This window comes from Balaenoptera physalus, assembly GCF_965194825.1.
Source record: "Balaenoptera physalus genome assembly, chromosome: 8".
NCBI lineage: Eukaryota > Metazoa > Chordata > Mammalia > Artiodactyla > Balaenopteridae > Balaenoptera > Balaenoptera physalus.
In genome coordinates, this window is record NC_138887.1 from 91273786 (window position 1) to 91287360 (window position 13575).

The following is a 13575-nucleotide window of genomic DNA, read 5'->3' on the forward strand; positions in this document are numbered from 1 at the left end:
GGTGCAGACTCAGCCTCAGCGGACCCAAACCTTCATCTATCATCTTCATACCGCGCTGTCATCAGATCATCTGCCTAGAGTCAGTGCCCGTAAAATCCGGGCAGTCTGTAACCATGGGAAGGTACGGGTTCCAGCCAGATGGACCTCTCTCCTCCCACAGGTGTTTTCCTCACCCTGACTCACACAAGAGCTCACATATGCATGGGAAAAAGATGAAGAATCAGAGTTTCTAAATCACGTAAGTTTGGGACCACATAATGCCCCTTTGGTGAAGCAGTGCTGAGGGAACTTTACAGAATCAAGCATCCCATCCCCAGAGCTATAAAATTAATGGCGGAGTCAGGGTTCCCAGCGCAAAAACACTTCTGTCTCCCCTGACATGCATCTTCTTGACAGCAGAGGAGGATGGAGGGCTTTTGCTAATAGTTCCCAGACCCACACCTCAGGGACCTGGAGAAAGGGCACTCCCTCTTGCGCTCGCTTGCTCTCTCTCTCTCTCTCTCTCTCTCTCTCTCGCTTGCTCTCTCTCTCTCTCTCTGGATGGGCCTGTATCTTTGGAAATTCCTGCCACTCCAGGCTGACAGAAGCCCATATGTTGACCGTTAGGGCATAAGGCAAGATTCACTTAAGCCCGTCATCCAATAGGCTGTTTCTCCTCTGGCTGACTTACACGTTGTCATTCACAACACAGATTTATTGAGGGAAGAAAAGAATGTTAAAGAGCAAATGTTAGAGACCGCACATTCATCTACTTGGAAGGCTTCCCCCTTCCTCGCATCAGTGATTACAAAGCTAAAGCGGGGAAGGACAAAGTCTCTCCACTTATCTCAGAGGGTTTTACTCAACATTTTCATAATAACTAGGACAGGTTTGACTGGCACAGGAAAGCATGCCCCATTAAATTAGCAAATCCTATCGTGGAATTAAAGTTGTTGAGGTTAGACGTGTCAAGGTTTTCCATATCTGGCACTAGCTAGCCTACCCAAGTTCATTTCCCACTGCCCTCCACCCGTGTCCTCTAATCAGGCCGTCTCCTGAAGAGACTTTCTGATGTCACAGCCGTGTAGACTGTTTGCTCATAAGAGTTACTCTCATCTGCTGCACTGGACTTTCCTCGAACTCCTTTAGATTGAAAGTCTTCCCATCCTTCAAGATTCAGGCCTACTTCAGCACCTTTCATAGAGCGCTCCCTGGCTGCTCCAAGCCCACCTGGACCACCTTCCTGAGTCCTATAACGTTAGCACGTCAGCCAGTAGAGCTCATACACTGTTTTGAAATGTTTGATGATTTCTCATGCATCTTGTTTCCCAAGGACAGCATTAGGCCTTATATTTCTTCTATATACTGCATAGTGCTCAGGTGGTCAACATATACTTCCTGATTTATTAAATATTAAAATCAATTCCTTAAAAATTAAGATCAGCCTTCCCTTGCCAAAGGAAGGCACACTTCTCCAGGGAGGGGTTACCCAGTCCACAGGCACTATGGGAGAATAGACTAGCTAAAAGCCAGGTTTTTACTCAAATTATCTCACTTGATACACAGAGAATATATACAAGAAATGTGGCACATTTTTAAATGACAGAAATTCAAAATGACAACTTAAGAGAGTCTGTGGCATCAAGTTCAGGTTGTGTTATTGCAAACTTAGAGTAAGATTAATGAACAATTCATTCATTCATAATTGAATCATGGGAACCTTAGAAATTTCTAGGTGAAATACATATCTTAAGAGACCCTGAGAAGTTAATTTGCCCAAGACTACCCAATTAGTAATCAGTAGAAATAATAATAGGTAGCACCAAAGTCTCCTAGTCTATAATACAGGGCTCTTTCCCTAGGAATATGAAATTTGCATATTTTAAAAAGGAGATTTACCACACTAGCACAAAATAGGTTTCAGGGGAAAAGCTTAAAGGAAGTAAGCAAATACATTATTTTAAAGTACTTAAACATTCTTTTGCTTGTAACACATTAATATGGTAATTAGAGATAATTTTTTTCTATTTCCAAAAAAAGTAAAGGATGTCTATTTGGTAAATCCTTTGTTGTTAGTAGTTAAATTATGTCAAAGATTTCAAAATAAAATTTTTTTTTTCTGCAATTTTCTTTCTTTTGAAAGAAAAAAATTCCCTTTTTAAAAAAATTTTCACAAATTCAATCTGATTGTTACTTTCAACTAATTCAAATTAGGGTACTTTTTAGTGTATCCTAAAAGTATAGTAATTCTAGCAAATCTATATTCCAAAAGGTAATGCAGATTTATAGATCATGCCTATAACATAAAATAGCACTGGAGGTAAAAAGTATTTTGCTATGTTAACGAGGAAATCAGATGAACTACCCAGTAATCCCACTGATAACAGTAAATGAAAAAGGCCCCCCCAATGAGTAAAAGAACTGAGTATGTGGTGGCAGCTAAAAGCAACAGAGTCTGCTGCTGCATTTATTTGAGACCTTTTATCTCATCCAAGGAAATGGGCAGCCAGCAGCATCTTAAGCTCTGTAAATGCCCCACTAATGCACCTGAATATGAGGAAAAACTCCATTTAACACTTAAGCTTAAATGGGAATTTTCACAGGCTGTGTATTATAAAGTAATCAGTGATGAGTGAAGACGTGCTTAGTAATTATCTGTCAAAGGAAGGTAAAGTTATCTTTAAACTACGACACTGCACCAATATAAGAATCCACCTAATATGATGAACATATTTTATGTTGTTTATAGCTTGCCATTTAATTCAGTTCAACACATGTTTATGTACTAGATGCCAGGGATTCAGTGGTGAACAGACATATAGTTCCTGCCATCATGGAATCAGAATCCAGTGGGACAGACAGGAAAAATGGTGACTTAGAAGCTTCACCAATACATTTTTCATATCATTCTCTCCTGTTCTAGCACTTTTGAGGTATCAGTTCATGAAATTTCTACAATAAAGCTCAACACAGAAAGGAATGAATAACTGATTCTTTACTTTTCAAAGTGACAAATGTAAGGTAAGACCTTGTAATAGTGCAATGGAGTGAGGACTGAAACCTAAGAAAATCACATTCCTGTCCAGGCAGGGTTCCCCAGCACCTAGCCTGAGTCTCCTTGCCTGCCACCCACCTGGCTTGTCCACAAGGACGAGGAGGCCTATGAAACCACGAGGGCAAGGACCAAGTCTGTCTACCTCATTTTTGCATTCCTGGGGCTTATCGTAGTTTCTGGCATATAGAAGAGGCTTAATGAATATTTGTTCCATGACGAGATGAGGGAGCTCAGGTGTCCTGGTGGGAATTGTACATTTAGTATCAAAACAAGGTCCACCCACTGCTATTGGCTGACATGGTGTTCCCTTGTTTTTCATCAGGTCACAAGCACAGCAGTCAGAGGTTCTGCAAACCAGACCACACCACAGGGCAGGTCTAGAACACCAAACTCTGTAAGCTGTGGTTGGAGTTGTGTGTTCCCATGGGTACTGAGCTGTTTGCTAAAGATGATTAATGTGGAAAAAACTGTGATACCCGAGGGAGGTCTTACATCGTTCACAGCCTGCAGCTCTCAGCCAGGTACAGGTAACCCCCGATGGTGAGAAAGTTCACTTCGAGCATTTCACTTTTACGAAAGACCTACACTGGTACCTGTTTTTTTTTTGTTGTTGTTAACTGGAAGAAATCCCAAGAGAATTTTCGCTTTTACAAAAAAAGGCGAAAAGTGAAAAGAGCGCTCAGCGTTTGTTTTTGCAGCAAGCTGTTAGAGAGGCAGCGCACACCTGAGCAGCAGGGGTGACCCCCCCCCCCCGACCCATCAAGCTCCCCAGGACCCACACAGCATCTCAGCATCAAGGCGCCATCACTTTGAAAGGAGTCTGTGAGGATTTGTGCTTTATCTCAATTTATCTTGTGCGTCTATTAGCAAGATGTGTCCTAAGGTAATTGCTTATTCGCTTTACGCCATTTCGGCTTACGAAAGGTTCCATGGGAAGGCTCTACTTCCAGACAGTGAGGGAAACCTGTATCGGGTTTTCAGCAACAAGTTAAACAACTGTTGAACTCCATTTGCTTTTTGTACTTGACTGGACAAGAGGCGGAGGGTTGCTTGTTTTCTACAGTGGGAGAAGAGACCTCAGGGTGACCTCTGGCCCAGGTCAGGGTTTTTACAAAATAACCAGTGAAAGTGGCCTGTGATTAGGTGCAGACGCTGCCCCGGAGAGGACAGCAGCATTCCTTAGTTAGCGATGCACCTATCTCTAACTTAAGGGTTTCTTTGATTTACAGATGCCTGGGGCAATAACCAGAGGAGATAACCACAGAACCACCCTTCCCAGAAAGCCCAGTTCCTAGATCTGCCCTCTCGTTTGGCCTGCAAAATGTCACATGCACAGCATCACATGGCTGTACCTACTCTCCGAATCTCTGGGGAGTATTTATAGTTGAACATCAGAGCACTCACCTTCTTCAGTTGAAGACTGGGGGAAAATGTCTTTTGTTATTATTGTTGCCATAAGAAAATCTTCCTTAATCAGGTTTTGAGCTTATCATTTCTTAGGAGCAACTGAAGACATTAACACTCTGGAAGGGCTTGTCATTGAAAGGGGTTTCCAGGCAACCTGAGCTGGACATGGGTCAAGTCTCTCCACCTCCCACCTCCCTGCTTTGTGGGCACCTCATCCCATTATGTTCTGTGTCCTCGTGCTGCCTCTTTATTACACAGCCCCCCAGTCACTACCATCAAATTTCAGGAAGTAAGGTGAGAAGAGTATAGATTTTGGTTTTGACTTCATTTATTTTGTTTTGTTTATCACTTACAGGCCATGAAATCTTGGGCAAGTTAACTTTTCAGAGGCTCAGTTTCCTTCTCTGTAAATGGAGGTAACAGCTGTGAAGATGCAGAGAAAATACACATAAAGCTTGTAGCCCACGGCCTGATTCTCAGTAGGAATTCACCCAAAGGTCCCATCACCTTTCCTCACCTGAGGTCTGGGTCTGTTGTCACCCAGGAATACCCTAGGGTCTTGACTCACCCTTCTGTAATTCTCACCAAAATTCACTACTCCTGGTATCACTATTTCAGGACTTCACTAAAGGGCTGACTTGCTGATCTCTGTCAAGCTAATTCCAATGGAAGCTTTGATGGCCGAGATCATTTCAGTGTGCTATTCCCGGTAAAAGAGGGTTCCAGAAAATGCAGGGCCTTAATGTGAAAGGACACCCTCTTATACTGGGTAAGTCAGGGCAGGGATATTTTTGAATGACATTTATTTAGAGCTCCTCAAATAAAAAAGCTTTCTTTCCTTTGTAAGAGATCAGGTATTTTAAAAAAAAAAATCTCTCTGGATTTCTTCTTACCTAATACTTATGGGAAAATCAGGAACCATGGACTACCTAAATCATGGATTTTTCAAATTTTGATGTGCTTAAGTTTGAAAAGCATACAGAATCTCAGGGGTTTTCCTGAGATTCTGATTCAGTAGGTCTCTGAAGAGGCCCTCACTTTGGAAAATAGTGGACTAGACCTGCAGACTTTATCCACTCCACAAACCGAAATGACAAACAAGCCGGCTTACTTCAGTCAGATTATGAGCGAATTTGAACAGGCAGCAGGTGCTGACCAGCAAGACTAAAGTCTGCCAGTTCCAAATATCTATTACTTGACAATATTCAACCTGCCACCACCACTGCTTTTCCAAGTGCTGACAAGGAGAAGGTGCCCAATCAGGTGAATATTAAATGTGCATGATATTTTTTTTATAAAAAAAGCAAGATAAGACAAAATAACCGCAACACAGCAGAGTGGGTAGTTTGAGGTGTAATCTAGGGAAAAGTTAATATCGATTTTAATAGAGCAAGTGAATATATATATATGTTATTTGATTTAAATTTTACTGCAAACTTCTGACTTATCTTAGAGCCTGGGATACCTCTGATGGTAACCCACCTTGAACATGTTCCATTTACCAGAAAACAGGTCCTTCCTGATGTCGTGTGATCCTAGTGAGGGGAGAGACTCCCTCAGTGATGTCCTGACTCGTTAACTGTGAGTGCTTCTTTAACATACACCAGAGGATGTTAGCACTGACCCAAACAAGGGCGCAGAGCCCGGAGAAGGAATGCCACTGAGTTGGGCTCAGGAATCTCCCCTTCTCACAGGTCCCAGACTCTGTCACATCTCCCTGCCTCTACAATCAGAAGTTATGAGCTACTCCAGGAAGATTCCGAACCACACACTCTGACTGACTTGCTAGACTGCATTCTACAGAAATTTCCAGTAGAAAGTGGCCAGGAGAAAGCCTTGTCTTTACACAGACCAGCACAAGGCCCTTGGCAGCTATGCGAGCTGAAGGAGGCTGTCTCAGGGAAAATCTGCATCTCATACATGTGCTATTTGTATGTGTTATTTGTCCAAATATGAACAATGAAAAAAATACTGTCAGCAATCCAAACTTTTCTCTACATGATATCAAATGCCCTGAATCATATTTTCACTAAAATAATCATCCAATGGTCAAGAGAATTCAAAAGAAATATTGCAAGTTTTCATGGATGACTCTGGCATTTTGCTAGGCAGAAAAAAAAAAGACATTAAGTGTAGTTCAGACAATTTATGACTAACCTAGGCATCTTAGTGGAAATCTGATCTAAAACAATGGAACTGGCTACTTAAAAAATAATAAGGTGGCTCCTGGTTAATCAACACCAACCCAGAACCCAATTCACATCTTTTTAAATCAGAGAAGCTAAAATAAGCCTAAAATAGAGCAGAAATAAATTAGGAGAGGGGGTAAATTATATAGCCTCCCTCAGAAAGCCTGCACCTGCAGCAGTGTGCCCAGTGGCTGGTGCATTGGGAGGCAGAGTAAAATGGTTACAAGCATGCGGAGACTCGGGCTCAAGTGCCTGCTCTGCCTCGTGCCCATCAAGAGCCCTTGGGCAAAATCCATAGCCTGCCTGTCAGAGCCTCAGTTGCCCCTCCCAGGAAGTGGGATAATAACATACCCACCTTACTCAGTGAGAGAATGTAGATCAAGCCCTAACACGTGGCAGGTGCTGCAGATATGTCTGCTATTTTAGGATCGAGAAACAGAATTGTGTTCTAATACAGGCAGTAGAAAAAGCAAAGTGTGCAGGAATAACTTAGTATCCTGAAGAGGCAGCAGGGGTTTGATTCCAAATCTCCTTTGTGGGGAAGAGAAAGTAAGGTCTTTATTTCAATGACCATCTATGAAGCAGTTAAATGTTCATCAAGCATAACCATTTGCTTCACTGTGCAAACTGCTTCAATCCAAAAAACCAGACAAGGTGTCCCGAGGAAGCAGGTCCTCTTATGTTTAAAATGAGGTTTCTGCTTCACCAGGCCTTTCACATAATACATGCCCTGGGAGAAAGGTAAGGACAAGTTGCAGTGTTAGGGTTAGGAGCACAGGCTGTGGGGTCAGACAGCTGGACACCCGTCCCCTCCAAGACCAATGAGATCTTGAGCTGGTCATTCACTTTTCTCGTCTGTACAATAGGGATGATCATATCCAGGGTGCTTATCTGATCTCAAAAAATAAGATGTGAATTTGGTTCTTGGTTGGTGTTGATCAACCAGGAGCCACCCTCTTCTTAGTCTTTTTTTTTTTTTTTCAGTAATCAGTTCCAATGCACTGATGTCATAGGGAGGCGCTAAGGATTAAATAAGACCATGTGTGCAATGGTCTCAGCCCAGTACCTGGCACACAGGAGTCAGTGCATAGTTCCTAAAATGATCTTGATGTCATCAGCCCCATGCCCATCTGAGTAGCCTGAGGTTAAGCAGCTAGTTAATGGCAGAGAGGGACCCAGACCTCTGGGACCCTCCTGTACCAACGCACAGGTTTCTTGGGGATTCGGCGAAACTTTGGCCTGACAGGTAGGATGACTTGTTAGAGGTCGCAAAGCATGTGAGGAATGCAGCAGGGCACAGCATCTGGCCCTTTCGCTCAGCAGTTATTAATCCAGAGGCTGCATGTACAAACTTGCTCCAGTGCTGCAAAGAATTAGCTCATCAAACCATGAAGGAAATTCAACCACTCGGGGACAAAGAAGAGGCTTTGGACTTCTTGTGACATTCCCTGGTAATCATGCCTCTTGGTCAGACCTGTGATAGGAGCTGCTGACGTCTGCACTGTTTTACTGTTTCCTTTGCAATTACTTTGGAATGAAAAACAAACTCAGAACTTGAATTCGAGGATGTTTTTCCTGGTAATGAATTCCCTTGCTTTCTACTAAGTCTGAAAAGTTGCCTTCAGCCAAGTTGGCTGTGGGCTCTCCATCACCTCCTCTCCACTGAGACTTGTACTCATTCTTATTTTGTACCAGAGTCTTTGCATGGACGGTACTAAGCAAGGAGTTCAGTGCTGACCGGGAGGGGCAAGAGGTGGAGGAAAGCACGTGTATAAAACCCACAGGTGGCAACAGCTGTGCTAAGGCTGACGGAGCTGCTCTTTGAGTGAGTTCAGGACAGAGAAGGTGCCGTCGTCAAGGGAAGGGTGTGGCTTTAATAAATGAACTGCCTCTTACGCAGCCCTCTTCCACTGCTCACCGACAGCTGAGCCAGTGGGGATGAATTCTTGCTTTCAAGTATTTGGCAACTTCTGAGCATTGTGGAAGGAGCAAGGGAGTGTGAAGTATGGAGGATTTCAGAACAGGCTAACTGTAAATCCCTGGGACCCTCTCCACAGTCACAGAGGTGGTATTTAAAGGGGCAGCAGATAGACCGCAAAGCTGTCCTCCTCTCAGCCTCAGGATCACAGGAAAGATGCTGTGTTTCTCTACATATGGACATTAACCCACGAATTAGAGTTCTGTCCAGGCTGAAGAATTTTGCTAATCTGCATACGTTGACTTTTTGCCATGTGCATTCTTGTTGAGTTCCCATTTCTCCAGAATCTGCACATTATCAACTGGTTTCTCCAGGTGCTTAGGAGAGCTCTCTGTGCACTTTAAATATGAATTATAAAGAACCTGAGCATTGAACCTGAAGACAGCAGACTGCGCTTATAGGATCGGCAGGCGGAAAATACAGAACTTTGCATTTAAATTTTAACTCTGCATTTAAATTGCAGAGTGCTGATTGTCGGAAGAATTAGGTGCTGTGAATAAAGTGTTTTGAACTTACCTGCATCTCGGTCCCGGATACAGTAGTCTGGAGAATTCTCAAAATACACGAGGTCATTTTTCGTCGGCTTTTTAAACCTCTTGTTAGCCACAGTGAAACCAGTGCCATCCTGGTTCATGACAACTTGGATGGCTCCGTTGTACTTCCTCCAGAGATAATCGCCCGTTTTTCTGAAGTCGGCCATGGCCAGCCAGCAGGTCCTCAAGGTACATGAGCCGCTCACGCCATGACACTTGCACTCCTGTTTCAAGAACCGCTTTACAGCCTGTGGGAGAAGACGGGCAAGTTCAGTGGAGGCAGACTCCAGCACGTACATGTGAAGGATGTGAAAAAAATGTATATATATGTATAACTGATCACTTTGCTGCACAGTAGAAATTAACACAACATTGCAAATCAGCTATACTTCAATCAAATAAATTTTTTTAAAAAGGGAAAAAAAAGAAGTGACCAAAGACCCAGGAGCCTGGGGCTCAGGACTGGGAGATGTTGGGGTCATTTGCTGGTCTCTTCAGCCATACCACACTGCAGCAGGTGGCGGGGGGCAGCGCCTGACTGCGAACGAGCTTCCCTAGGGGGATAACAAAAGCCCCACTAATTTGAATTTACTGGGGTATGAGACCAGCTTGAAGAATGAGGGAATGAATTAGAGTATTTTCTAAAAAAATATAGCTTTACTATCAATATATTGGAAATGTATACTATTACTCAAATTAACAAAGTAATCGCTAAGCCCGTTTTCTTTCAATAAAACAATAATAGTGATTGTTCCTATTTCTGAGGTGCTTTCCATGTTCTGGGCATTGTGATAATGCTTTCTGGACTCTATCTTGATGACCCTGATCTTCACAGCAATCCTGTGCTACAGTATTTATTTTGCAGTGATTGAGGAACAAGACTTACAGAGGTTAAAGCACTCGTCCAAGGTTACACAGCTGGTATAGGACAGAGTCAGGGTACACTGGCAAGTCAGTTGGTGACCCTCAGGGTGACATTAAATTTGGGAGATTATCACTCAACTTTGGCCAAGTTATTCAGCTTAGCAGACAGGGCTGGGCTCGCTCTGTTCTTTCGTAGAGAGGAAGCAGAGGCAAGTGGGATGATTAGGGGCTCCCTCATCAGATACCAAAAGCACAGTGACACTCAGAAAGGCAGTGGGAGAGACGGGCCTTGGAGATCTCAAGTCTGAGCCTTTGGTCCTCAGCTCAGTCATGGAGCAGAGGAGGAGAAACCTGCCTTTTGAGGGTCCCCATCCTCTCCATTTGCATGTCCAAGACACAGGGTATCTAGGGTGGGGGGCACAGGCAGAAGGGGAATGAAACCCCTTGATGACATTATTCAAGGTGGTACTAGGAACAAAATTCTTAGGGTAACGCATTGAGAGACCTATTTCTAAGAACTTGGAGGTGGTAGTTTGAACCTTGCTCAGCCCACTCCCTAAGGTTCTGGTATAATTGGTCTAGGTATGGGGTACGGGTGGGTGGCTCCAGAACGCAGCCCAGGTGGCGCTCCCTGCAGCGCCCTAGCTCACCCTCCACCCCACTCCAGAGAAACCAATGTTCCAGGCTGCCTCTCCCTCTGCGGGGCCTCACCCCAGGTAACTCTGCCCTGGTTTTTCCTCTTCTACAGACTCAGTCTCTGAACAAGGCTGTAGTATCAATAGGACTACGTGTGCAGAAATGTTCATCACTCCAGAAGGTCAGACCCACAAAAGCATTCTAAAAGGGGCCAAGACAGCATGGCGGCTCCACAGTTGTGCCTTCACTCATCCCCTTCCCAGCTCGGGCCTTGGCACCACACGTTTCCCGCTTTGCCCCTCATGGCGGACTGTGCCCTGTTACATTTGAAATCTGTCCTCTTCAGGATGAGCCGGCTTTGGAGGGAAGGACAGAGAAGGAAGCAGGAGAAACGGCATTAGTTTGGTCTCCCAGGTCCCAGGGATCTTTAAAGGATTTCTTAGAATGAACTCCTTTTCTGGAACTACTCTCCCCATATGGCCCCCACCCTGCCCCCTATCTTTATATTCCAGGTGTTTGGTATGAGGCTCACCGGGTGACTTGGACAGCAGGCCTCTGCCAGAGAAACACCCCTAGGAGGGCCGTCTTGGCTCCCCCAGTCTGCCCCATTTGGGTCACCTGTCCGGGAGCCCTCTGTCCTAAGATCTCGATGGAGCCACGCAGAACTCACTCCATGCCAAGTGCTTGGGAATTGACTATGAATGCTCATTCTTCAAAGCTTATTCCTTTAAAAGATGGGTTATTTGCTCATAAGTAATACCCCTAGATTTAAAAATAACAGGAAATATTACTTCCTTTTCTTTGTAATACTAAGTTTCCAGGTTGCAAAGTTCGAACTTGGTAACTGAAGGGTTTGCATATTAATTTAAAATATGCAAATGGCAGGGTTTGCATATTAATTATTTGATTAACTGAAGGGTTTGCATATTAATTTAAAATACACCTTGTGAGTCCTTATAAATACACACGGCAGTGGCCGTGGTACACCCTGTTGATCATCATCATCATTCACTGTTGAGTGGCAGCAGCCGCTTCCCTCTTCCTTGCTAACTTCTGTTCAGGTGTTGGGCAGCCATGTGCTTCAGAAGGGCCCGGCTTCTCTCTGACCCGGAGCAGCTCAAATCAATAATACTAATTGCCACTGATTTTTTTTGGCAGAGGGCATGTGGTGATTCAATTTGGGCCAATATGATGTTAGGAATAATCTGTTGGGAGGCTTGTAAGAAAGGTTTCTTCACTCTTTAAAAGGGGAGAAAGTCCTTTTCCCTGTCTCTGGATGCAGCTTTCTGCAGCAGCCCACTTGGGACACGAGGCAGCCAATGCAGGACAAGCAACAAGCTGCAGACGGCAGTCTGGAAGGACAGAAGAACTGGGTTCTGGAGGGTGTTGCTGAACTGCTTGAATGAACCCACTGTGGCCCTGCCCTGCCTCCAGACTTCTCGTCATCCAAGATATTAAGTTTTCCTCATTATTTAGTGTCCCCGGGGTCTGTTACTTATAACCGAAAGTATTTCCACTGGAACCATGGTCAGTTCTTTTTTTGTTTTTTTTTAAACATCTTTATTGGAGTATAATTGCTTTACAATGGTGTGTTAGTTTCTGCTTTATAACAAAGTGAATCAGCTATATGTATACATATATCCCCATATCCCCTCCCTCTTGCGTCTCCCTCCCACCCTCCCTATCCCACCCCTCTTGGTGGTCACAAAGCACTGAGCTGATCTCCCTGTGCTGTGCGGCTGCTTCCCACTAGCTATCTATTTTACATTTGGTAGTGTATATATTAGTCCATGCCACTCTCTCACTTTGTCCCAGCTTACCCTTCCCCCTCCCCGTGTCCTCAGGTCCATTCTCTACGTCTGCATCTTTATTCCTGTCCTGCCCCTAGGTTCTTCAGAACCATTTTGTTTGTTTGTTTTAGATTCCATATATATGTGTTAGCATACAGTATTTGTTTTTCTCTTTCTGACTTACTTCACTCTGTACGACAGACTCTAGGTCAGTTCTTGATTGTGGATTAATCACGGGCTTGACAGTTAACCAAGGGGGAAAGTGAGACACCTTCTCTGGTACTGGGTTTGCTTGCATCTCCAGGCCCCATTCCTAACACACAGTCCGGGAAGTGCTCAATCACACCTGGGTGCTACCTCCACCTCTTCTATGTTGCAGGTTTGCAGACTTGAAATTCAAACCCTTAACCTTGAAGAGAGCAATACCCCACTGCATCAGCGAAGCAGAGGGAAGGGACCTAAGCCTAGGCGGCCTGACTTAGACAGTAGTTGAGGTAAGAGTAAGAAATGGGATGGAGAAGCTCACAATAAGGTTGCCTAGTATGGAAGAATTCCAATATTCAAATGTTGTAATAACATTATAATAATACGTACCACATATTGAGTACTGCACTATGTGCCAGGCTCCGCCCATTATCTTACCTAATTACCATGATTAGGCACAGTGGGTTATTTTTCCCACGAAACCCGGGATCAGTGAGGAAAGTAAAATTCCCCAGAGTCACCCAGCTAGACAGAGGCAGACTAGGATGTGAATCAGATATGTCTCACTCCCAGATTCATGCTCTTTCTAAAAACACATTTAAAATCTTCATATAAATTGCACTGTGTTTTTCTCAAGTTTTGAATTGTGCATACTCTGCTTCCCTCTATCCTTTTGAATAAATCAAGAATTAAATGAATAATATTAGAGACCTATTATAATGGGACAGAAAAGAAGTAGAGAGAGATATGGGGAGGAATTACATTGCATCTTCCAAACTAATTGTCATCAAAAATCTATGAAACAGGCCATTCACAGGAGAAATACAAAGTACTAACAGAGAGACAAAAAGATGTTCAACTTCACTAGTAGTCAGAGAAATGCAAACTGAAGCAATGTAACACCTTTTTTTTTCTTTGCCTAGCAGGTTAGCAAATAGTA

At 43.8% G+C, this 13575-nt stretch overlaps 1 protein-coding gene across 1 annotated transcript in view; it reads right to left on the reverse strand.

Annotated features, from left to right (window-relative positions):
- WNT2 (Wnt family member 2) overlaps positions 1 to 13575 on the reverse strand; it is a 47368-nt gene that overhangs the window by 11760 nt on the left and 22033 nt on the right. Inside the window, exon 4 of the mRNA XM_082472396.1 lies at positions 9125 to 9389. Coding sequence (XP_082328522.1) covers positions 9125 to 9389 — 265 coding nt within the window. The remainder of the gene's footprint in view (positions 1 to 9124; positions 9390 to 13575) is intronic.